This window comes from Dipodomys merriami, unplaced genomic scaffold (assembly GCF_024711535.1).
Source record: "Dipodomys merriami isolate MVZ:Mamm:240054 unplaced genomic scaffold, mDipMer1.0.p SCAF_233, whole genome shotgun sequence".
Classification (NCBI taxonomy): domain Eukaryota; kingdom Metazoa; phylum Chordata; class Mammalia; order Rodentia; family Heteromyidae; genus Dipodomys; species Dipodomys merriami.
This window is the reverse complement of record NW_027203749.1, coordinates 388,204-410,548: the sequence shown is the minus strand read 5'-3', so window position 1 is coordinate 410,548 and position 22,345 is coordinate 388,204. Positions and strand designations below refer to the sequence as shown.

Sequence of the window (22,345 nt, the reverse complement as noted above, 5' to 3'; positions counted from 1 at the left end):
CCTAGGGGAGGAAGTTAGGTCGTTGGGGGCGTGGCCTTGAGAAGGTAGGTCCCTGACCCTGTCTGTCTTTTGTGGCCTGGCCACGATAAAGTGCTCTCTCCTGCCCGGCGCTCCAGCCCTGGTGTCCTGAGTTACCCCAGGACCCTGTGCCCATGAACTGGCACCTGTGAAATCCTCAGCCAGGATAATTCTCTTGTTTTTCTTTTTTGCCAATCCTGGGGCTTGAACTCAGGGCCTGGGCGCTGTTCCTGAGCTCCTTTTGCTCAAGGCTGGCGCTCTACCACTTTGAACCACAGCGCCACTTCCGGTTTCCTGGTGGTTCATGGGAGATCAGAGTCTCCCAGACTTTGCTGCCTGGCTGGCTTTGAACCGCAATCCTCAGACCTCAGCCTCCTGGGTAGCTGGGATGACAGGCGGGAGCCACCAAGGCTCAGCTAAATCTTTCTCCTTTATAAATTGCACTATCTCAGCCAAGTGCTGGTAGTTCACAGCCTGTCATCCCAGCTACTCAGGAGGCTGAGATCTGAAGATCGCAGTTCAAAGCCAGCCTGGGCAAGAAAAGCCCGTGAGACTCTGATCTCCAATGACCCACTCCGAAAACCGGAAGTGGCGCTGTGGCTCAAGGGGTAGAGCACCCGCCTTGAGCTGAGGAGCTGAGGGACAGCGCCCAGGCCCTGAGTTCAAGACACAGGACCACCACCAACAACAAAAAGCAGAGCTTGCGGTTAGTGATCACAAAACGGCCACTACCATTCCAGTCATTCCAGTAGCCAAAGTCATAAGTCACCAGGCAAAGTTCTTATCCCAACTTCCGTTTATTCCAGCTCCCAGTTTGGAGTTTGATTGCTATCAGCCAGAACATTCCAGACTTCTCAGTTCTCACAACCCACAGCAAACCACCTTCCAGGTTTTCTGGCTCTGAGTCTCAGTGTTATTTAGGGATTTCCAGTAACCTGGTGTTGAACGCACTAATTCACTTTATCTTTGGAATTTTCCCTTTTAAGGACTAGCCTGGAGTTTTTGGGGTTTATTTTCCCTCTACAGGGAGATCCTGCCTTTCAAGATTGGGCCTATTCTTCATCATCAGTCATTTTGTTCTGTTTCTAACTTCACATTTTAGATTCTTTTGCAAGAGAAGACAGATTGTAACTTGGCGCCTGTCAACCCAGCTGCTCAGGAGGCTGAGATCTGAGGATCGTGCTTTGAAGCCAACCTGGGCAGGAAAGTCCATGAGACGCTGATCTCCAATGAACCACCAGAAAACCGGAAGTGGAGCTGCGGTTCAAAGTGGTAGAGTTCTAGCCCTGAGCTGAAGAGCTCAGGGACAGCACCCAGGCGCTGAGTTCAAGACTCAGGACCAGCACACACACACACACACACACACACACACACACACACACACACACACACACACACACACACACACGAGAATGGTCATAATCCATCAGTGAATACCTAGATTAAGGCCATTTTCTCTTTTTTTTTTCCTCCCATGAAATCTGTGATTTGAACTCAGGGCCTGGCCTGTCTGTCGGGTAGATCTACTCCACTCCGTGCCCCACCGTACCCCATAACCTTTCCTGAAACGCAGGTTAAAGCCATTTTTTTTAATACCTTAGAATCCCTTCAATGGCTGAGGAAGGATACCAGTATGCTACCAAACATGTATCTGAAGGCAGGCGCTGGTAGCTCACACCTGTAGTTCCAGCCACTCAGGAGGCTGAGTTTGAAAGATCACTATTAAGCCCAGGGAAAGAAATCTGGGAGACTTCTCACCTCCAATTCATCAGCAAAAAGGAGGAAGTGGGGACGTAGCTTAAGAGGTGAAGGGTCAGTCCTGCAAAGAAGCCCAGCAAGCTGACAGGTGGCGAGTTCAAGTCCCAGTACAGGTGTGAACGTATATGATTCCTGTTGGCCTTTTGGGGGACTTCTGGGTCTGTTTCCAGCCAGGCACAAGCCCTGCCTATGCTAATGAATGTCGTTCTTATTCGTGGTGATTTGAATAGCTCCACCCACCCAGAAGTTAGGCGGCCAGCCAGATGCGCTCCACATCGCTGCGCTATTGGAACTTTGATCAACACGGGGTCTCGCTCCCCCTGGCACCAAAGCCAGTTGACCTGTGAATTAAAGCAGCGAGAAGGTCAGAGTTGTTGTTATTTTTTACTCTAAGCACGTGGACTGGGGATACAACTCAGTGGACAGGGCACTTGCTTCGCAGGCGATGATCAGGGGGTTCATCCCCCCCAAAAAAACTGATTGACAAGGGAGCGTTCATGAGTTAGTTAATGAGTGCTGCATGCATGCCGCAGCCTGGCCTGGACTCGGGCCTGGGGCTCTCGCTGGGCTTTCTTGGTCACAGGTGGTGCTCCACGGCTTGACCCAAGCCTCCAGCCCAGCCTTTTGCTGCTCGCTGACGAGTCTCAAGGACTCCCAGGCTGGCTTTGAACAACGATTCTCATACCTCGGATTCCTGAATTCTTTTTTTTTTTTTTTGTTCGGCCGTGGGACTTGAACTCAGGGCCTGGGCGCTGTCCCTCAGCTCTTCAGCTCAAGGCTGGTGCTCTACCACTTGAACCACAGCGCCACTTCCGGCTTTCTGGTGATTTATTGGAGATAGGAGTCTCACGAGAACTTTCTTGCCCAGATTGGCTTTGAACCGCGATCCTCAGATCTCAGCCTCCTGAGTAGCTGGGATGACAGGCGGGAGCCACCAGCGCCCGGCTCGGCTTCCTGAGTAGCCAGGGGACGGTGGCTTGCTGTCTTTTTTATTTTTATTTATTTATTTTTTGCTATTCTTCTGCCACCAAATCCGGGCAAGAAGTGTGGGAAGGGAGGAGGGGGAGGAAGAAGAGTGGGAGGGAGAGGAGGAGGAGGAGGAGCAGGGGAGGAGGAGGGAGAGGGAGGAGGAGCAGGGGAGGAGAGGGAAGGGGAGGTGAAGGAGGAGGAGGAGGAAGAGGAGGGAGAGGGGGAGAAGGAGAAAGGGGAGGAGGAGGAGGAGAGGGAGGAGGGGCAGGGGGAGGGGCAGGGAGAGGAGGAAGGAGAAGAGGGGATGGGAGGAGGAGCAGGGGAGGGGGAGGAAGGGAGGGGGAGGAGGAGCAAGGGAGTAGGGGGAGAAGGAGGAGGAAGGGGAGGAGGAAGGGGAGGGAGAGGGGGAGGAGGAAGGGGAGGAGGAAGGGGGAGGGGAAGAGGGGGAGGAGGAAGGGGAGGAGGGGGAAGAGGAGGAGCAGGGGAGGGGGAGGGCAGGGGGAGGGGAGGAGGGAGAGGGAAGGGGAGGAAGGGAGGAAGAGAAGGAGCAGGGGGAGGAGGAAGAGGAGCAGAGGAAGAGGGGAAGGAGGAAGAGGAGGAGGAGGGAGTGGGGGGAGGAGGAGGGAAGGGGAGGAGGGGAGGGAGAGGAGGAGCAGGGAGGGGGAGGAGGGGGAGGGAAGGGGAGGAAGGGAGGAGGAGGAGCAGGGGAGGAGGAGGAAGAGGAAAAGGGGGAGAAGGGGGCAGGGGGAGGAGGAGGAGGGGAGGAGGGGGGTGGGGAGGAGGAGGAGGGGGCGGGAGGGGCAGGGAGAGGAGGGGGGCAGGGGGAGGAGGGGGGCGGGAGGGGCAGGGGGAGGAGGGGGCGGGAGGGGCAGGGGGAGGGGGAGGAGGGGGAGGAGGGGGGTGGGGAGGAGGAGGAGGGGGCGGGAGGGGCAGGGGGAGGAGGGGGGTGGGGAGGAGGAGGAGGAGGAGGAGGGGGGTGGGGAGGAGGAGGAGGGGGCCGGAGGGGCAGGGAGAGGAGGGGGGCGGGAGGGGCAGGGGGAGGAGGGGGGGCGGGAGGGGCAGGGGAGGAGGGGGGCGGGAGGGGCAGGGGGAGGAGGGGGGCGGGAGGGGCAGGGGGAAAAGGGGGGCGGGAGGGGCAGGGGGAGGAGGGGGGCGGGAGGGGCAGGGGGAGGAGGGGGGCGGGAGGGGCAGGGGGAGGAGGAGGGGGGCGGGAGCAGGGGGAGGGGGGCGGGAGGGGCAGGGGGAGGAGGGGGGCGGGAGCAGGGGGAGCAGGGGGAGGAGGGGGGGCGGGAGGGGCAGGGGAGGAGGGCGGGAGGGGGGTGGGGAGGAGGGGGGCGGGAGGGGCAGGGGGAGGAGGGGGGCGGGAGGGGCAGGGGGAGGAGGGGGGCGGGAGGGGCAGGGGGAGGAGGGGGGGCGGGAGGGGCAGGGGGAGGAGGGGGGGCGGGAGGGCAGGGGGAGGAGGGGGGGGCGGGAGGGGCAGGGGGAGGAGGGGGGGCGGGAGGGGCAGGGGGAGGAGGGGGGCGGGAGGGGCAGGGGGAGGAGGGGGGGCGGGAGGGGCAGGGGGAGGAGGGGGGGCGGGAGGGGCAGGGGGAGGAGGGGGGGCGGGAGGGCAGGGGGAGGAGGGGGGGCGGGAGGGGCAGGGGGAGGAGGGGGGGCGGGAGGGTAGGGGGAGGAGGGGGGCGGGAGGGGCAGGGGGAGGAGGGGGGCGGGAGGGGCAGGGGGAGGAGGGGGGGCGGGAGGGGCAGGGGGAGGAGGGGGGGCGGGAGGGGCAGGGGGAGGAGGGGGGCGGGAGCAGGGGGCGGGAGCAGGGGGAGGAGGGGGGGCGGGAGGGGCAGGGGGAGGAGGGGGGCGGGAGGGGGGGTGGGGAGGAGGGGGGCGGGAGGGGCAGGGGGAGGAGGGGGGCGGGAGGGGCAGGGGGAGGAGGGGGGCGGGAGGGGGGTGGGGAGGAGGGGGGCGGGAGGGGCAGGGGGAGGAGGGGGGGCGGGAGGGGCAGGGGGAGGAGGGGGGGCGGGAGGGGCAGGGGGAGGAGGGGGGCGGGAGCAGGGGGCGGGAGCAGGGGGAGGAGGGGGGGCGGGAGGGGCAGGGGGAGGAGGGGGCGGGAGGGCAGGGGGAGGAGGGGGCGGGAGCAGGGGGAGGAGGGGGGCGGGAGCAGGGGGCGGGAGCAGGGGGAGGAGGGGGCGGGAGGGCAGGGGGAGGGGGGGGGCGGGAGCAGGGGGAGCAGGGGGCGGGAGGGCAGGGGGAGGGGGGGGGCGGGAGCAGGGGGAGCAGGGGGCGGGAGGGCAGGGGGAGGGGGGGGGCGGGAGCAGGGGTTGGCCGCGGCCCGGCCCTGGTGGCTCTCACCTGTCAGCGACTCAGGACGCCGTGACCGCGCGGGCGAGAGCGTCCCGAGGACTGCGATCCGCGCGGGGCCAGGGCCGCCGGCCGGGGCGCAGCGGCCGGCGCGGTGGAGCGCGGGCCCAGCCCCGGGGGCCGCGGGTTCGAGCCCGGCCGGGCTGCGCGGCGCGCAGGGGCCGCCGGGAGGCGCCGTTAGGCGGCGCTCGCGAGCCCGGCCGCCGCCGCCGCCGCCGCCGCCGCTCCGTTACATGCCCCAGTAACCCCAGCGCGCCGCTGACCGCGAGTAACCCCGCGCCCGGCCCCGCCCCCCGCCCCGCCCCGCCCGTCGCCTGCTCGCCGCTCAGCCAATGGGAGGGCGGCGAGCGGGCCGGCCGGCCAGCGGGCCCGGCTGGCTCCGCCCCCAGCAGTTAGGAGGAGAGTCGTTCGGTCCCCGCGCGCCGCGCCCCGAGCGCTCCAATGGCCGCCGCCCGGGGTCGGCTCCGGCCCCGCCCACCCGGCGCCGGCCGCCGCGTCCCCCCCCCCCCCGTCACCTTTGCCTTACAAACGCTCGGCCCCGCCCTCTTCCTACCTTGCTCCGCGAGGCCCCGCCCCGCCGCCCGGGCCGCCCAATCCCCGCGCGGGCCCGGCCTGCGGGGCGGGCCTCCCAGCCAATGCGCGCGCCGTGGGCGGGGCCCCCCTGGCCGGAATCGGGGGGTGAAGCCGCCGCCGCGCGCTGCCCACACTCGGGGCCCGCGGAGCTCGGGGCGGGCGGGCTGGGGGGGTCCCCGGGGGGCGCCCGCGGAGAAGATGGCGTCTGCGGCCGAGGGGGGCGCGGGAGCGGCGGCCGGGCCCGCGGCGGGGCTGCGGCTCGGGCTGGACGCGCTGGCGGCGGCGCTGGGCGCGTCGGAGCAGGCGCTGCGGCTCATCGCCTCCATCTTCCTGGGTGAGGACCCCGCGGCCGGGGCCGGGGCCCCCCGCGACGCCGGGGGGCCGGGGGCGGGCGGGCTGACCCCTCACCCCGGCGGTGCCCTCTGACCCCCTTCATTTCCCCCCGGCACCCCACCTGTCCACCAGGCTCACCCCTCACCCCTGCCCTGCTCTCCCACCCCCCCTCTGCACCCCATCTGGCTGTGCCCTCTGACCCCCAGCACCCCAACTGTCCACCAGGCTCACCCCTCACCCCTGCCCTGCTCTCCCACCCCCCTTCAGCACCCCATCTGGCGGTGCCCTTTGACCCCCTTCATTTCCCCCCAGCACCCCACCTGTCCACCAGGCTCACCCCTCAACCCTGTGTGCCCTCTGACCCCTCACCCATCCCAGCACCCCATCTGACTGCCCTCTGACCCCCTTCATTTATTCCCAGCACCCCAACTGTCCACCAGGCTCACCCCTCACCCCTGCTGTGCCCTCTGACCCCCAGCACCCCAACCTGTCCACCAGGCTCACCCCTCAACCCTTCTGTGCCCTCTGACCCTTTACCCATCCCAGCACCCCATCTGACTGCCCTCTGACCCCCTTCATTTACTCCCAGCACCCCAACCTGTACACCAGGCTCACCCCTCACCCCTGCCCTGCTCTCCCACCCCCCAGCACCCCATCTGGCTGTGCCCTTTGACCCCCTCCACCCACCCCAGCCCCCCACCTGTCCGTCCAGCAAGCCCAGTGCTGTGCGTGGCTGGCCGCGCGGGGATCTCCCGTGTCCTGTTGGAAGGGTCTCCCCTCTGCCCCTGCCCCTGCCGTTTACCCCCCCCCAGTGCTGGGGTTGGAGGAACGGGGCTCAGTCCCCCCCCCAAGCACCTGACACTGGGCCGGCGGCGTGAGATTCCACCCAGGGTGGGTCACCGGGAGGCGCGGGGTGAACTTAGGCCCCGGCGAGCTGGGTTGGATCTGGCCTGTAGACTTTATTCCTTGGGGTGTCCTCAGAGAGATGGCAACCCCTCGAGCCAGGGCTGAGAACTGGAGATAAACCAGTTTTATCTGAACGGGGACGCCCAGCTCTAGCTGTGAAGATGATCCTAACCGTCCTGTAGAAACTCTGAGGACTTTCCCGTGGTTGGGACCCCTTGTCGCTTTTCATGGATGTTTTTTTCCCCGTCCTGCTGGGCTTTGAACAATGATCTTCCCATCCCGGCCTCCTGATGAGCTGGGATTACAGGCGTTCGCTCCCCAGCCCGGCTGGAGTATTGAATTAAGGGTATTAACACTTGGGCTTGGGAGGGTCAGAAGTGGGCGAAAACTTAAGCCAAAAAGGTAAGGCTTCCAAAGATCTGTACTGTGAGAAGTGTGGAAAGTGGGGAACACAGGCCCTGGCATCTAATACCACATCTGAGGGCGAACCCAATCCAGATAATGAGAAAGGGGTATTAATTCATATTTAAACAGCCTTGGCTGATCCCCTGCCCAGCACCTGTTCGTACCAAAGCCAAGCCAGGGTCGGGCCTCCTCTTCCTGGTAGAACTGTGAAGTCACTGGCTGCCAGCTGACTTCAAAACAGAATCCACACTTATCCTGTTGTGTCAGGCTAGCTTTGAACTTCCCACCCTTTGAACCTAGCTTCTGACCCACTTTGCAGCTGCAGTTGGTAATTAAGAGTGTTTACCTTCATTAGGAAGGAAGCGCTTCCCTGACATGTCAGCTGTAAAGTCACCTCGATTTACCACCTGGGAAATGGAGCCAGGACTTGGAATTTGTCTGCTGGGTTGGTTTTTGTTGTTGTTGTTGTTGTTGGTTTGGTTTTGTCGATCGTGGGACTTCTTGAACTCAGGGCCTGGGTGCTATCCCTGAGCTCTTTTGCTCAAGGCTGGTGCTCTACCTTAAGCCATAGCTCCACTTCTGGTTTTGCTGCTGGTTCATTGGAGATCAGAGCCTCCCAGACTTTTCCTGCCCGGGCTGGCTTTGGATCACGATCCTCAGATCTCAGCCTCCTGAGTAGCTGGGATTACAGGCGTGACCACCAGTGTCCGGCTGCCTTGACCATTTCGGTGGTATCACCAGGTACAACTGAGTAGGGCTGGCTTTGGATCACAATCCTCAGATCTCAGCCTCCTGAGTAGCTGGGATTACAGGCGTGAGCACCAGTGCCCGGCTGGTGTGACCATTTAGGTGGTGCCCCCTGCCTTCCTAAGCCATTTTCTTCTGAAAATCATAGGACTTCTTTACTCAGGCAAGGTCTGTGTCTCAGAGTAAAGTGCTCAGCCGGGTTTGAGGTGGAGTCCAGGCAGAGGTTAAATACAGTCATGCACGTACTCATAAACCAGTGTAAGCTCAACAAGTTTCAAGGACAGAGCAGTGTGTTTTGGGTGTAACCGCATTTTTCTTCCGGAGGGAAACCCCGAGCCTTTAGCATGGGAGTTCCTGGTTTCCTAACTGCCCCCCCCAATGCCAGTAGTGGGGCTCGAACTCAGGGCCTAAGCTCTGTCCCTCAGGGCTAAGACTTTACCACTTGAGTCACAGCTCTAGTTCTGTCTTTTTTGCTGGCTCTTTGGGAGATGAGTCTCCCAGACTTTCCCACCTGGGCTGGCTTAGAATGATGATCCTCAGCTCTCAGCCTCCACTTGGGTAGCGGGGATTACAGGCGTGCACCTGGGCACCAAGCTGGAAGCAGTATTCTGGAGAGGCAGGAGCAGCAGGAAGAGGATGTGTGTTGGGTGCTGTACGCGAGATACAAAGCATTATTAGAGGTTAAAGAGGAGGAAGCTCTTTCGTTAACACTGGACTTTGGACGCTGAGTACAAGGTTTCTGTAGATTCAGAAGGCACGTGAGCCGGCCCTGCTCATCACGCCTGTAATCTCGGCTCCTCGGGAGGTTGAGATCTGAGACTCCTAGTCCAAAATCAGCCTGAGCAGACAAAAACAGAAAAGATGGGTGTGATTCTTACCGCCAGCCAATCACCAAAGAGCCAGGAGGGGCAGATCGTAAGTCAGAAAGGAGCAGATGTCAAGGTCCTGGGGTAGAAATGTTGTGGAGACTGCAAAGTGGCAGGAAGCGAGACCAGCGTAGAACTAGAAGATGGAGAGGAAGCTGCACTGAGCGAGAACCCTCCGGAGCTTGGGCAGAGGCCGGAGCTGTCCCGAGGGTAGGCCGGCCGCCATTTGCTTTTGTGCAGCCCTTCCTGCTACAATCTGATCAAAGCGCCCTGTCACCTTCCGCTCCCTCCGCCCACATCGCAGTCAGCCACGCTGAGGTGAGCCTCCAATCTACCTCCTGTCTTATCGCCACAGCTACCAGCCATCTGTGCTTCATAGCACCTGACTGCCTTCCAGAATTCTCTTCCTGCCCTTTTCTTGTCCCCTCGCCAAAATAAAAGCACCTAGAGTGACACCATTCTGTGCCTTTCCTGGCTGCAGTGGCCCTGCCTGCTGCCCGGGCCTGGTCCCAAGCCAGGCTTCCACCATGAGCCACGTGGCCTAACTCCCGTTCTTCAGCAGGCTTTTATGCAGCCGGGTACCGTAGCTCCAGCCTGTAATCCTGGCTGTCTGGGAGGTAGAGGATGGAGGATTGAGGGTGAAGGCCAGCCCCAGGTGTAGGGAATCTTGAGGATGCCCTTTCTGGGCGTGGTGGGGGGGAGCCTGTCATCCCCAGCCACCACAAGGCGGGGGACATTGGCTGGGCGTGGTAGCGTCTGCCCCAAATCCCCGCCCTACAGGAAGGACAAATAGGCGGATTAAAGTCCGGCCTGGAGCCGACTTCAGAAATAGCCAAAGCAGCAAACAGCCAGAAGTGGAGCTGTGGCTCCAGTGGGAAGATGCTTGCTGGGTGATTGAATAAAGCGAGAAGGACAGCGTCCAGGTCCTGAGTTCGAGTCTCAGGCCCGGCGCATGCGCACACACAACACACAGCAAGAAATGGAAGGAGAGACACCGTGCTCGGGGTCGGCAGTGGTATCATAACTGAATCTGGGGGAAGGGGGGGGATCCGGTGCTATGGTAATTACCGGGCTGTTAGAATGTCCCCTGAGCGAAGGGACAGGTGCAGCATGCACAGATCCAAAAGGAAAACAACACGTCCCCCTCAAAGGAGCCCAGCCGGGCACCGCGGCTCACGCCTGTCATCCCAGCTGCGCGGGAGGCTGAGCGCTGGGGCTCACGGTGGGAAGCCAGCCCAGCAGCAAAGTCCGTGAGTTCAAATCCTGGCACTAGCACGGAAGGAAACAAGACCCGCGCGGTGTGGGGGCCGCGGCTGGCGCCTTTCATCCTGGCCTGCTGCCCGGGAGGCCGAGGTCTGAGGGTCGTCACGGAGGCCAGCCCAGCCCCCAAGCCACAGACAGGAGGGTGGCGCAGGCGCTAGAGCCGCAGCCTCGAACGAGGCGCCGAGGGATTGCACCTAGGCCCTGGGTTCGAGCCCCAGCACCGGCGCACGCAAGGTCACGCAAGGTCACGCAGCGGCCGGGCCCGCGGCGCCTGCGCGTCCCGGGCGACTCCTGGTGCGCTCGGGCTTCCGTTCCTGCTGTGGAGGCGATTCTAAACTCAGAGAGGCTTGGACGCCCCTCCGGCTGCTCTCCGTGATCGGAAGCGCCGCAGCGGGCCAGGCCGTGTCAGCGCCGGCCCGGGCCCGGGCTCGGGCCTCGGTGCCCGCCCGCAGAGGCCGCTGCCTAGCTCCCGGGGCCGGGCCTGGCCTCTCCATTCGAAGGAACAGGAGGTGAAGCTGAGGACGTCTACAGCGCGTGCGCGTGCGTGAGCGTGCGTGCGCGTGCGCTGGGATTCCAGGCGTGAGCCGCGGTGCCCGGCTCGGAGCCAACTCCAGGCCTTGACGGGAGGCCGCGCGCACGCCTGGAAGCCCGGCCTCCCGCGTTCAAACCCCGGGACGGCCCTGCCCCTGCCCTGCGGCCTGTCTGTCGGCCTGCCTGCTGGTCCGTCCGTCCGTCTGTCTGTGTCTGCCTGCTGGTCCGTCCGTCTGGCCTGTGTCCGCGCCTGCGATGCCGGCGGGGCCCCGCGTGTCTGGGACCCGGCGCACTGCGGGGGGCCGCGCCGCAGCGGCCACGCCGGGTCCCGGGCCGCCCCCTTCTGAGGGGTGCGGCGCGGCCGGAGAGCTCCGCCGGCTCCGCGCCACCGTCCAGCCCGGGGCTTGAACTCGGGGCCCGGGCGCTGCCCGAGCCGCCAGCGCCAGGCAGGACCCCGGCAAGGGCCCCCGGCCCCGGCCCCGGCCCCGCCGCCAGCGCTGGGACCCCGGCCCGGGCGGGGAGGCCCGGCTGGAGGAGGCCCGGGCGGGGAGGCCCGGCCTGCGGAGGCCCGGGCGGGGAGGCCCGGCTGGAGGAGGCCCAGCTGGAGGAGGCCCGGCCTGCGGAGGCCCGGGCGGGGAGGCCCGGCTGGAGGAGGCCCGGCCTGCGGAGGCCCGGGCGGGGAGGCCCGGCCTGCGGAGGCCCGGGCGGGGAGGCCCGGCCTGCGGAGGCCCAGCTGGAGGAGGCCCGGCCTGCGGAGGCCCGGGCGGGGAGGCCCGGCTGGAGGAGGCCCGGCCTGCGGAGGCCCGGCCTGCGGAGGCCCGGCTGGAGGAGGCCCGGCCTGCGGAGGCCCGGCCTGCGGAGGCCCGGCTGGAGGAGGCCCGGCCTGCGGAGGCCCGGGCGGGCGGGTTACAGAGAACGCCACGGCCCGGGCGTGAACCCCGCGCCCCGCGCCCCGCGGGCCCGTCTTTGGTTCTTTCTTATCTGGCTGATCGGGGCTCCCGTGCCGGCTGCGGGCGGGGCGGTGAGTCAGCGCAGCCCCTGGCGCGGCCCGCACCTGCGCCCGGCGCCGGCACCTGCCGGTTCCCAGCGGCCCCGCCCCGAGCCCGGGCGGGCGCTGCGCGGACGCCGCCTGCCGGCCGGCGGCGACACTGCGGCCTCAGCCCTGCTCTGTGCGCGCGCATGCGTGTGTGCGCGTGCCTGTGTGCGCGCGTGCGTGCCTGTGTGTGCACGCGTGCCTGTGTGTGCGCGCGTGCCTGTGTGTGCGCGCGTGCCTGTGTGTGCACGCGTGCCTGTGTGTTCGTGCGTGTGCCTGTGTGCGCGTGCCTGTGTGTGCGTGTGCCTATGCGTGCGTGTGCCTGTGTGTGCGTGGGCCTGTGCGTGCGTGGGCCGGTGTGTGTCGGCCTGTGCGCGTGCGTGGGCCTGTGTGTGTGTGCGTGTGCCTGTGTGTGCGTGTGCCTGTGTGTGTGCGTGGGCGTGTGCGCGTGTGTGGGCCTGTGTGTGTGTGCGCGTGTGCCTGTGTGTGCGTGTGCCTGTGTGTGTGCGTGTGCCTGTGTGTGTGCGTGGGCCTGTGCGTGTGCGCGTGGGCCTGTGCGCGTGCGTGGGCCTGTGTGTGCGTGGGCCTGTGTGCGTGTGCGTGCCTGTTTGCATGCGTGCCTGTGTGCGCGCGCGTGTGTGCACCCCCAGACTTCATAAATAAGGTGCAGGCGCCACTGGAGCTCACAGGCAGGGAGCCACGCGCGGCTGTACGGCCGGCCCTGTGGAACATTCTGGAATGGGAGTGCTTCGCGGCTGGGGGGGGGGCAGCTCCTGACCCGAGTCAGCCCCGGGCCTCAGCCACGTGGAGCCGCCGCCCCGGCGCCCGGGAGGCCGCGGGCGGAGGCCCGGGACGGGAGGCCGGAGGCCGTGGGCAGAGGACCGGGACGGGAGGCCGGAGGCCGTGAGCCGAGGACCGGGACGGGAGGCTGGAGGCCCGGGACGGGAGGCCGCCTCAGTGTCCCGGCCGAGGGCCTGGCGCCCGGAGCCAGCCCCGTGCAGGCGGACGTCGGGAACGAGCTTGCAGGCCCTCCCTCCCTCCCCGCAGGCTACCCGCTGGCGCTGCTGTACCGGCACTACCTTTTCTACTCCGACAGCTACCTCCTCCACCTCTTCCACGCCCTCACCGGCCTCGCCATCGCCTACTTTAACTTTGGTGAGTGGGGCTGGAGGAGGGAGGCGCGGGGCGGCTCAGCTCTGATCCCAGGGGCGGCGGGGGGGGGGGGGGGGGGGGGGGAGCCCGGCTCGGCTCCGATCCCAGGGCCGTCCCCCGGGGGGAGCCTGGGCGCCCGCCGGCTCAGCTCTGCCTCCCGCCCCAGGGTACCAGTTTTACCACTCCCTGCTGTGCGTCCTGCTGCAGTTCCTCATCCTCCGGCTCATGGGCCGCACCGTCACCGCCGTCCTCACCACCTTCTGCACCCAGATGGTAAGCGCCCCTCCCCTCCCAGCGCGCTCACGCCGCCGGCCAGGCCAGCGCCTCGCGCCTGTAGTTCCGGCCGCTCAGGAGGCTGAGATCTGAGGATCGCGGTTCAAAGCCAGCCCAGGCGGGAAAGTCCGTGAGACTCTGATCTCCAGTGAACCACCAGGAAGCCGGAAGTGGCGCTGTGGCTCAAGGGGTAGAGCGCCCGCCTTGAACAAAAAAACAATCTCAGGGACAGCGCCCCGGCCGGCCCTGAGTCCAAGTCCTTGGACCGGCACATCCGATTGGCATCTCAGATCCCACATTTGGCTCAGGGTCGAGCGCAGCCTCTCCAGCGATGGGACTACAGGCGTGCACCACCATGCCCGGCTGCCCGGCCTGGCTTTAAACCTCGACCTCAGCTCTCAGCCTCCTGAGCAGGAACAGGAAAGCACACGAGGGATTTCATTCAGAGCAAGAAGGAAATAAGGACCCCGAGGTGGCGGGCTCTCCTGGAGGGGGGGCAGTAACGACGCCCTCTCCCCCAGGCCTACCTTCTGGCCGGCTACTATTACACCGCCACGGGCACCTACGACATCAAGTGGACGATGCCGCACTGTGTGCTGACGCTGAAGATGATCGGTGAGTCCCGAGGATCCGGAGGATCGCTGTCCCACACATCCGGCGCCCCCCTCACTTTCTCTCTCTTTCTCTCTCTCTGCTCAGGTTTGGCCATCGACTACTTCGATGGAGGCAAAGACCAGGTAAAGCCCCAGCTGTTCCCCAGTTAAACGCTGTGAGGGCCATGAAGAAGGTGCCCGCAGATCACCATGGACAGCTCTGCCTCAGTTTCCCCCCCAGCCCCTTCCCCCAGAGCAGGGAGCCTCCAGGCTCCCCAGGTCGAACTTGTCTGGGACGCAGCCACTGCGCCGGGTCCGGGGGTTCGAAGCCAGCCTGGCTCTGGCTGTTGCTAGGCAACGCCCCCCCCACGCATGCTCTGTCAGACCGGAAGTGGCCTCCGATCCCCTGAGCCGGCCTGTTCTCTGCCCGGCACAGAACTCCCTGACCCCAGAGCAGCGGAAGTACGCCATCCGCGGGGTCCCGTCCCTGCTGGAGGTCGCGGGGTTCGCCTACTTCTACGGGGCCTTCCTGGTGGGCCCCCAGTTCTCCATGAACCACTACCGGAAGCTGGTGCAGGGGCAGCTGACGGACGAGCCGGGGAAGGTGCCCAACAGGTACACGCCCCATGCCCGAGGCCACGCCCCCTCCCCTCCAGCATCCTCTCGGCCACGCCCCCTGGGCCTGGGCACGCCCCGTGCCCGGGCCACGCCCCTCCTCTTCAGCATCCTGTGTCAGCCACGCCCCCTGGGTCTGGACACGCCCTGTGCCCGGGGCCACGCCCCCTCCCCTCCAGCATCCTGTCGGCCACGCCCCCTGGGCCTGGGCATGCTCCGTGCCCGGGGCCACGCCCCTCCTCTTCAGCATCCTGTGTCAGCCACGCCCCCTGGGTCTGGACACGCCCTGTGCCCGGGGCCACGCCCCCTCCCCTCCAGCATCCTGTCGGCCACGCCCCCTGGGCCTGGACAGCCCTGGTAGGGGCCACGCCCCTCCCCTCCAGCATCCTGGGCCTGAACATGCCCTGTGCCTGGGCACGCCCCTGGCTGGCCACACCCCCTGCCTAGACACACCCCCAGCTGGCCACGCCCCTCTCCCACCTTGCTCCCAGGGCCTGGACTTGCCCTATGCAGGCCACACCCCTCCCAGACCCCGGAACTGCCCTTACTACCAGGCCACGCCCCCAGGGCCACACCCTCTGTGCCAGGCCACGCCCCTCCAGGGCCACACCCTCCATCCCAGGCCACGCCCTCCAGGGCCACACCCTCCGGCCCAGGCCACGCCCCCATCTGGCATCTCATTTACCAACTTGTGTCCACACGCCTTTGGAGGCCAGCCCCTGGGTGACCAGGTCAAGGCCAGCCCGGGCCACCTCCCAGCACCCCATCTCCACAACCAAGAAAAAGGCCAGGCCCGGTGCGCACGCCTGCCACCCCAGCCACTCGGGAGGCTGAGACCCGAGGACCCAGGTTCAAATTCAGCCCCCGCAGGAGTCCGTGGGACTCCCCAGTGAACCAGCAAAAGCTGGACGTGGAGCTGTGGCTCAAGCGGTAGAGCCCGGGTCTTGAGCGAGGTCAAGTGAGAGCCCCCCCAGCCTCTACCCACACCCCAAAACCCTTGGGCCGCCTGCGCCCCTTCCGACGCGACTTGTTCCTTCCCAGCACCATCCCGGCCCTCAAGCGCCTGAGCCTGGGCCTCGTCTACCTGGTGGTCTACACCCTGCTCAGCCCGTACATCACCCACGACTATCTCCTCACTGACGACTACGAAGTAAGTGCCGGCCGAGGGCGGGCGGCGCGGGCTCCGGCAGGGGCCCCTGTAGGTAGCAGAGGAGTCCGCGCCATCTCCACTGCATAGGCGTTGCTCTAGATCTGTGAGCCGGCCTCGGGACCCCGTGCATCAGCCATTGCTGGACGCCCCACGCCCCCAGGGCTGAGGGGGGCTCCTCAGCCCCGCACCGCCCCAGGTGCCTCGGGGAGCAGCGGAGCTGCGGCTGCTCCAGCCTTTTGTCTCTAAGTGCAGAAGCCGAGGGAGAGGGACAGCCGCCTCTGGCTCTTGTCGGGGTCACTTAGAGCTGGGGTCGAGCCCCAGAGCATCTGGAGAGGAGTCTCAGACTCCTTCCCCGGTGGGCCTCAAGCTTGGATCCTCCCGTCTGGGCCCCCCTGAGTCGCGGAATGGCAGGCGTGGCCCCCGCGCTGCAGCTCCCGGCCCTCGCTGGCTGGGTTGAGCGCGGTGGCAACAGATGGGGGGCCGGGGGCTCCCCAAGGGGAGGTCGGCCCCGGTGAGAAGGCCCAGGCCGCGCGGGCGAGCGCGGTCTCGAACCCCCGCCCCGCCCCGCCCCGCCCGCCCGCAGAGCCGCCCGCTCTGGTTCCGCTGCGTGTACCTGCTGGTCTGGGGCAAGTTTGTGCTGTACAAGTACGTCACCTGCTGGCTGGTCACGGTGAGTCCCGGCGGGGGCGGGGCCGCGGGCGGAGGGGGCGGGGCCGCGGGCGGAGGGAGCGGGGCCGGCCGGGGAGGGGAGGGGCCGCGGGCCGGAGGGGGCAGGGCCGGCCGGGGAGGGGCAGGGCCGGGGCTGGAGTGGGTGGGGCCGCGGGCTGGAGGGGGCGGGGCCTGCCGGGGAGGGGGCTGTGGGGGCGGGGCCGGCCGGCCCGGGAGGAGGGGCGGCGCGAACCCCCGCGTTGGCCGCAGGAAGGCGTGTGCATCCTCACGGGGCTCGGCTTCAACGGCTTCGGCGAGGATGGGAGAGCCGAGTGGGACGCGTGCGCCAACATGAAGGTGTGGATGTTCGAGACCAACCCCCGCTTCACCGGCACCATCGCCTCCTTCAACATCAACACCAACGCCTGGGTGGCCCGGTGAGCGGGGGTCCCCCCCCACCCCCCCCCCGGCCCTCCCGCGCCCGCGCGGACACCCCCCAGCGCAGGCCCGTCACCCCGCGGGCGCCCGGGGACCGGCCCCGGTGCTCCCGCCTGGGGTCCCAGCTGCCCAGGAGGCTGAGACCGCAGGATCGCAGTTTGAGGCCTGGCAGGAACGTCTGAGACTCTCGCCCCCATTTCCACCAAAAAGCCGGAAGGAGCGCTGTGGCTCAAGGGGCAGAGCGCCAGCCTGGAGGAAGAAAGTCTCAGGGACGGTGCTCAGGCCCTGAGTTCAAGTCTAGGGCTGGACAGACACACGCATGCGCGCGCGCACACACACACACACACACACACACACACACACAGGCCTAGCTTCTAATCCCAGAGCCCAGCGCTTGCCCGGCTGCCAGCTCAGCCCCCAGACTCTGGGGTCCCCCCTGTACCCCTGTCCTGCGTGCTGGGCAGGGGAGGCTCAGCCCCGTGCCTCTCCCCCTCCCCAGCTACTTCTTCAAGCGCCTCAAGTTCCTGGGGAACAAGGAGCTGTCGCAGGCGCTGGCGCTGCTCTTCCTGGCGCTGTGGCACGGGCTGCACTCGGGCTACCTCATGTGCTTCCAGATGGAGTTTCTCATCGTGGTGGTGGAGAAGCAGGTGCGCCCCGGGGTGCTGGCCGTGGGAGGGGAGCAGGTGCACTTTGGTGATCTTTTTTCCCTTTTCTCCGTCGTGGGTCTTGAACTCAGCGCCTGGACGCTGTTCCCGGTCCCTTTGAACCACGACCCTCCTATTTCCACCTCCCGAGTAGCTGGGACTGCAGGCGTGAGCCGCCGCGCCCGGCACCCTCGCCAGCTCCAAGGCCTTGGCTTTTCCTCTGCAGGCCGCCAACCTCATCCGAGACAGCCCCGCGCTGAGCGGCCTGGCCTCCGTCCCGGCCCTGCAGCCGCTCTTCTACCTGGTCCAGCAGACCATCCACTGGCTCTTCCTGGGTTACTCCATGACCGCCTTCTGCCTCTTCACCTGGGACAAATGGCTGAAGGTCAGGCTGCCGGCCGGTGCAGAGGCCCGGGGCCTGCGGGGGGGCGGGGGGGGCTCCCCGGGGCCCGGCTCAGCGGCCTCCTCTCCCTGCAGGTGTACAGATCCGTCTACTTCATCGGACACGTCTTCTTCTTGAGCCTCCTGCTCATCCTGCCTTACATGCGCAGAGCCTTGGTACCACGGAAAGAGAAGTTGAAAAGAATGGAATAGCCAATTCCCCCGGGGTGAGTCTGGCGACTACAGGCCGCCGCAGCGCAGCCCGGCTGCACACTGGCTGTGAGGCGGCGGCTAGCCACTGGGACCCCCCCATGGGGCTGCCTCACAACCCACCCCTCACTCTCCCCTAGGTGGCCTACGGCAGGAATGGTGCAGAAATCTGTTTCCTCCACGGCACTCCCTAGGCCCAGAGCACAGAGTCCTAAGGAGCCGGGAGCAGCGTCTCTGCCAGCGAGTGTCCCCGGCCAGTGGGGAAGCTCTCGTGGGAGGAGCCGGGGGCCGCACCCCCTCTTGGGGCTCCCCCATGCACGTTGCCTTATCTCTCCCCCCACTAGCCAGGAAGCTGTTGTATTCTTCTGCCAATCTCTGAGCTGAGCGCGGCCGCCCCCGGGGGGGGCTCTGGGGGGCCCCCTCCGCGCCGCCTTTTCTATCTCGGAACTCTACCGGATAAAACTCACTTGTGTGCGTTCCGTTTTTCCACTGCCTGCATCCCCGCCTGCCTTCCTTCCCGCCGAGGATGGGGGGCACAACGCTCTATACGAAGCCTCCCCGCAATGCCGGGGCCGGTGGGCGCTGTCGCGCACGCCTTCATCCCGGCCGCGCGGGAGGCCGAGCGCTGGGGATCGCGGTTCGGAGCCAGCCCGGCTGCAGCGCCCCCTCAGAGACTCAATACAAGACTTAGGAAAAGACCATTTAATATGAACAGCCATGTACAGCGGGGGGGGGGGGGGATCCGGGGTCCCGCCGTCACAGCACCCCCCACGCCTCTTCGAAGGCCGTGGTGAGCTTGGCGCAGGTCAGGGCCGCGGACAGCGGGTAGTTGCTCAGGGACACCGTCCGCTCCGTGTAGTCCACGTCCACCTGCGGACGCAGAGCCCCGGATGACGGCCCCGCCCCCGGCGCTGACCCCGCCCCCGGCGCTGACCCCGCCCGCACGGCCTCCCCGGGCCCGGCGCCGGCGCCGCCTACCTGGCCGTGGGCGAAGGCGCCCACCACGAACACGATGGGGTCGGCGCCGGGCACCAGCTCCCGCACGTCGCTGACGGGCGCCGAGAAGGAGGTGGCCACCTTCACGCAGCCCGCGGGGAAGTGATCCGACACCGGGTTCTTGATCACCTGGGGGCGCGGGGCAGGGTCAGCGCCCCGGACTCCAGGCCCCCGGGCCAGGCCCCGCCCCCGCCAGGCCCCACCCCCTGGCCAGGCCCCGCCCCCGCCAGGCTCCCCTGCCCCCGCCCCCGCCAGGCCCCACCCCCTGGCCAGGCCCCGCCCTCGCCAGGCTCCACCGCCCCTGCTAGGCCCCACCCCCCTGGCCAGGCTCCCCGCCCCCGGAGCCAGGCCCCGGCCCCGCACCTTGAGCAGCTTCTGGGGGCCGTCAGCCGCGCGGACGCTGAGTTTGTGCAGAAGCTGGACTGGGGGAGGAGGCGGGTCGGCGGGTCAGGGGCCGCGCGCGTGCAGGGCGCCGCTCTCGGTTCAAAGCCGGGCGGCGAAAGGCTGGACCAGGGGCCGCGGCTCGAGTGGTGGAGCGCCAACGGGAGCACGAGGGCGCCCAGCCGCGTGCAAGCCCGCCCGGCCCGCACGCACCCGCCCGGCCCTCCCGCAGCGGCCCCTCACCCATGAGGCCGCAGAAGCGGTCGAAGGTCCTGGGGATCCGCGTCTGGGGGTTCACCTCGATCAGCACGTTCTTCCGCGTGTGGATGTACACCTGCAGCAGCCCCGCGCGGTTCAGAGGGCTGTCCATCAGCATCAGCAGGCTCTGCGGAGGGCGGCCGGGCGCCGTCAGGACGGGGCGGCCTGCGCGTGCGCGGGACCGCGGCCGTGGTAGATTGGGATTGCGCGCCAGCATGCGCGCTGGGAGGCAGGGCCGCGCCAGGCTGTGCGTGGGGACGGGGCCGTGCACATGCCCAGGGGCGGGGCCTCGCCAGGGGCTTGCGTGAGGGCGGGGCTGTGCGTGGGGGCGGGGCCTCGCCAGGGGCTTGCGTGGGGCGGGGCTGTGCGTGGGGGCGGGGCCTCGCCAGGCTGTGCACACGCTCGGAGGCGGGGCTGTGTGGGGCGGGGCCTCGCCAGGCTGTGCACATGCTCGGAGGCGGGGCTTGCGTGGGGGCGGGGCCTCGCCAGGGGCTGTGTGGGGGCGGGGCCGTGCGTGGGGCGGGGCCTCGCCAGGCTCCACCCCCGGTACCTGGTGGGCGATGTCCGGCCTCACTTCGCCCGGGTCCCGGCCATTCTTGAGCAGCACCGACTTGTGCTTGTCGCAGTTGAGCAGCTCGTACGTCTTCCCCGCCTGGACAAGGGACCCGGATGAGGGCGTTACGCCACGCGGGGGGGGGGGGGGCGCTGCGGGGCGCGGGCCAAGGCTGGGGCCTGGACTCCGGCCCGGGCGCTCCACCACCGGAGCCTCGGCGCCACCTCCGGCTCTCCGCTGGTTGGAGGGAGATGAGAGGCTGCGAGGCGCGATGCTCGGGTCTCACTGCTGAGTCCCGGGGTGCGGGCCCCGGCTCCCCGCTGCTCTTAACCAGCGGCTGTAGAATCTGGGACTTGCTGGAGTTTCTCGGGGCCACGCGAGGCCCCGCCCCACGCATGCGCATCAGGTCTGGGGCAGGGGCGCTCTCTGAACACCAGATGGGATTGGCTAGGGAGGGGCGGGGCGACGGCGGCGCAGCCAATCAGGTGCCAGTGGCGCACCCCCGCGCCCCCGCGCCGTCGGGAGGAAGCTTCCACCTAAAGAAACTGGCTGCCTCGCACGCGTGAGGCCCTGGGTTCGATCCCACAGGACCACTACACGGAAAAAACCGGAAGTGGCTCTGACTCAAGTGGTCGAGCGCCAGCCTTGGGCTCAGGGAGGCTCGAGGCAGTGCCCAGGCCGCGAGCTCAAACTCCAGGGCCGGCAACAAAAAAAGAAACTGGCGGCGCGCCCCTAGCCGTGAGAGGAATCCTCAGACACACCGAGCGAGTTAGAAACCCGAGCAAAACCAGGCAGCACAGCCGGGCACCGGGGCCCGCCTGTCACCCCAGCTCCTCAGGAGGCGGAGATCTGAGGATCTCGGTTCGAAGCCAGCCTGGGCAGGAACGTCCGTGAGACGCTGATCTCCCACGAACCGCCAGAAAACCAGAAACAGCACTGTGCTCAATATGTCCCTTGAGCAAAAGAGCTCAGGGACAGCGCCCAGGCCGTGAGTTCGAGCCCCACACCTGACAAAGAACCAGCACATAACAGAGTTGGAGAAGTCACCTGTGGTACCACACCTCCTCTAAAAAGAACAACTTTAGGGGGACAAAAGGTGGCAGCCAGGCGGGCTGGCTCATGTCTATAACCTCACGTCAACCAAACTAGGTACAGTGGTAGGGGCCACACCTGTAGTCCCAGCTACCTGGAGAGCCAGATCTTGGTGTGTACCAGCCCAGAAGAAAAAAAAACGCTCCCGAAAAGTGAAAGCTAAAAAAAGGGGGGAGAGCGGTTTGGCACAAGTGGTAGAACATCTACCTGCCTCGCAAGTGAGGGGAACTGAGTTCAGAGTCCGGTATTGACCAATATATATATACATTGACCAACATATACATATTGACACATATATATACATATATATAGACCGATATATATATTGAACAATACATACATATATATATGGCCATGAAAGCCACGCCTGGTCGTGTGCGCCTGTAATTCCAGCATCTGAGAGGCAGGCACAAAAGATCTCACTACCCAAAGACACTGACAGGACAAGCTGAGTAACCAAGGAAAATAAGACGGGCTGGGCGTGGTCAATGAAAGCGCGTGTCTGGCAGGTGTGGGGCGCGGGGTTTCATTCCCCAGCACGCGGGAAAGAAAAACCATAAACGCAAGTCTCACGGCACACTGCGCCGGTGCGCACGCCGGCCACCCCAGCGACTGGGGAGGCTGCGGGCTGAGGATCGCGGGTCGAGGCCAGCGAAAAGCCGAAAGCGGAGCCGTGGCTCAAGGGGTGGAGCACCAGCCTCGCGCCCAGCAGCTCAGGGACGGGGCCCGGGGCCGGCACGCACACGGGCGCACGTGCGCACACCGCAGATGCACGCACGCACGCACGCACGCAGAGGCAGGCGGCGGCCACAGCCACCCGCATTGGCCCTCGCCGGACATGACATCATGGAAGCATCTGGAAGCAAGAAGGGGGGGGAAGGGGGCTGCCACGGGAGTCAATGGCAGAGATGCGGGCGCGGTCCTCGGCCCTCCTCCCGCTCCCGACGCCCCGCGCCCGCGCCCGCGCCCGCGCCCGCCCCCCCGCCGGCACTTCCGGCGCCGCGCCACCTTCACGGTCTCCAGACTCGCCCCCTCCAGCACCACGATGAGCCTCCGGCCGCCGCTCCTGCTTCCGGCGCCGAGCCGGGGCCTCTTGGGCGCCGCGGCGCCCCAGTCCTGCTCCTGCTCGCGGGCGCGCCGCTCTCGAGGCGCGCACGCACCGCTGGGCGCAGCCATCTTGCCCGCGGACCGGAAGCGGCGTGGGACCTCC

General features: G+C 66.7%; 2 protein-coding genes across 2 annotated transcripts; one reads left to right on the top strand and one right to left on the bottom strand.

Annotated features, from left to right (window-relative positions):
* The first annotated feature begins 5,850 nt into the window (after nucleotides 1–5,850).
* LOC138835336 (lysophospholipid acyltransferase 5-like) lies at nucleotides 5,851–18,346 on the top strand. The gene is made up of 13 exons (XM_070033924.1): nucleotides 5,851–6,001; nucleotides 12,799–12,906; nucleotides 13,070–13,176; nucleotides 13,698–13,791; nucleotides 13,876–13,913; nucleotides 14,206–14,384; nucleotides 15,426–15,534; nucleotides 16,118–16,204; nucleotides 16,453–16,619; nucleotides 17,120–17,267; nucleotides 17,491–17,649; nucleotides 17,742–17,872; nucleotides 17,996–18,346. Exons 1-12 carry the CDS (start codon nucleotides 5,866–5,868, stop codon nucleotides 17,856–17,858), a joined length of 1,449 nt encoding a protein of 482 aa, XP_069890025.1. The 5' UTR covers nucleotides 5,851–5,865; the 3' UTR covers nucleotides 17,859–17,872; nucleotides 17,996–18,346.
* Nucleotides 18,347–18,542: 196 nt separating this feature from the next.
* On the bottom strand, nucleotides 18,543–22,322 carry LOC138835335 (ribosomal RNA small subunit methyltransferase NEP1). Its single transcript, XM_070033923.1, has 6 exons — nucleotides 22,144–22,322; nucleotides 20,041–20,142; nucleotides 19,476–19,617; nucleotides 19,215–19,273; nucleotides 18,834–18,980; nucleotides 18,543–18,725 (listed from the first exon to the last, which is right to left on the bottom strand). The coding sequence occupies exons 1-6, from the start codon at nucleotides 22,309–22,311 to the stop codon at nucleotides 18,612–18,614; spliced, it is 732 nt and encodes a 243-aa protein (XP_069890024.1). The 5' UTR covers nucleotides 22,312–22,322; the 3' UTR covers nucleotides 18,543–18,611.
* Nucleotides 22,323–22,345: the final 23 nt, after the last annotated feature.

What these genes read in the sequence shown, in the direction of transcription:
- LOC138835336 (XM_070033924.1), top strand. Translation starts at nt 5,866, where the DNA reads ATGGCGTCTGCGGCCGAGGGGGGCGCGGGAGCGGCGGCCGGGCCCGCG. An exon ending in TCCTCACTGACGACTACGAA is followed by an intron (nt 15,535 to 16,117) that starts GTAAGTGCCGGC and finishes GCCCGCCCGCAG; the next exon opens with AGCCGCCCGCTCTGGTTCCG. An exon ending in TCACCTGCTGGCTGGTCACG is followed by an intron (nt 16,205 to 16,452) that starts GTGAGTCCCGGC and finishes CGTTGGCCGCAG; the next exon opens with GAAGGCGTGTGCATCCTCAC.
- LOC138835335 (XM_070033923.1), bottom strand. Translation starts at nt 22,311, where the DNA reads ATGGCTGCGCCCAGCGGTGCGTGCGCGCCTCGAGAGCGGCGCGCCCGC. An exon ending in CGAGTCTGGAGACCGTGAAG is followed by an intron (nt 20,143 to 22,143) that starts GTGGCGCGGCGC and finishes TCCCTTGTCCAG; the next exon opens with GCGGGGAAGACGTACGAGCT. An exon ending in GGCCGGACATCGCCCACCAG is followed by an intron (nt 19,618 to 20,040) that starts GTACCGGGGGTG and finishes CGCCCTCCGCAG; the next exon opens with AGCCTGCTGATGCTGATGGA.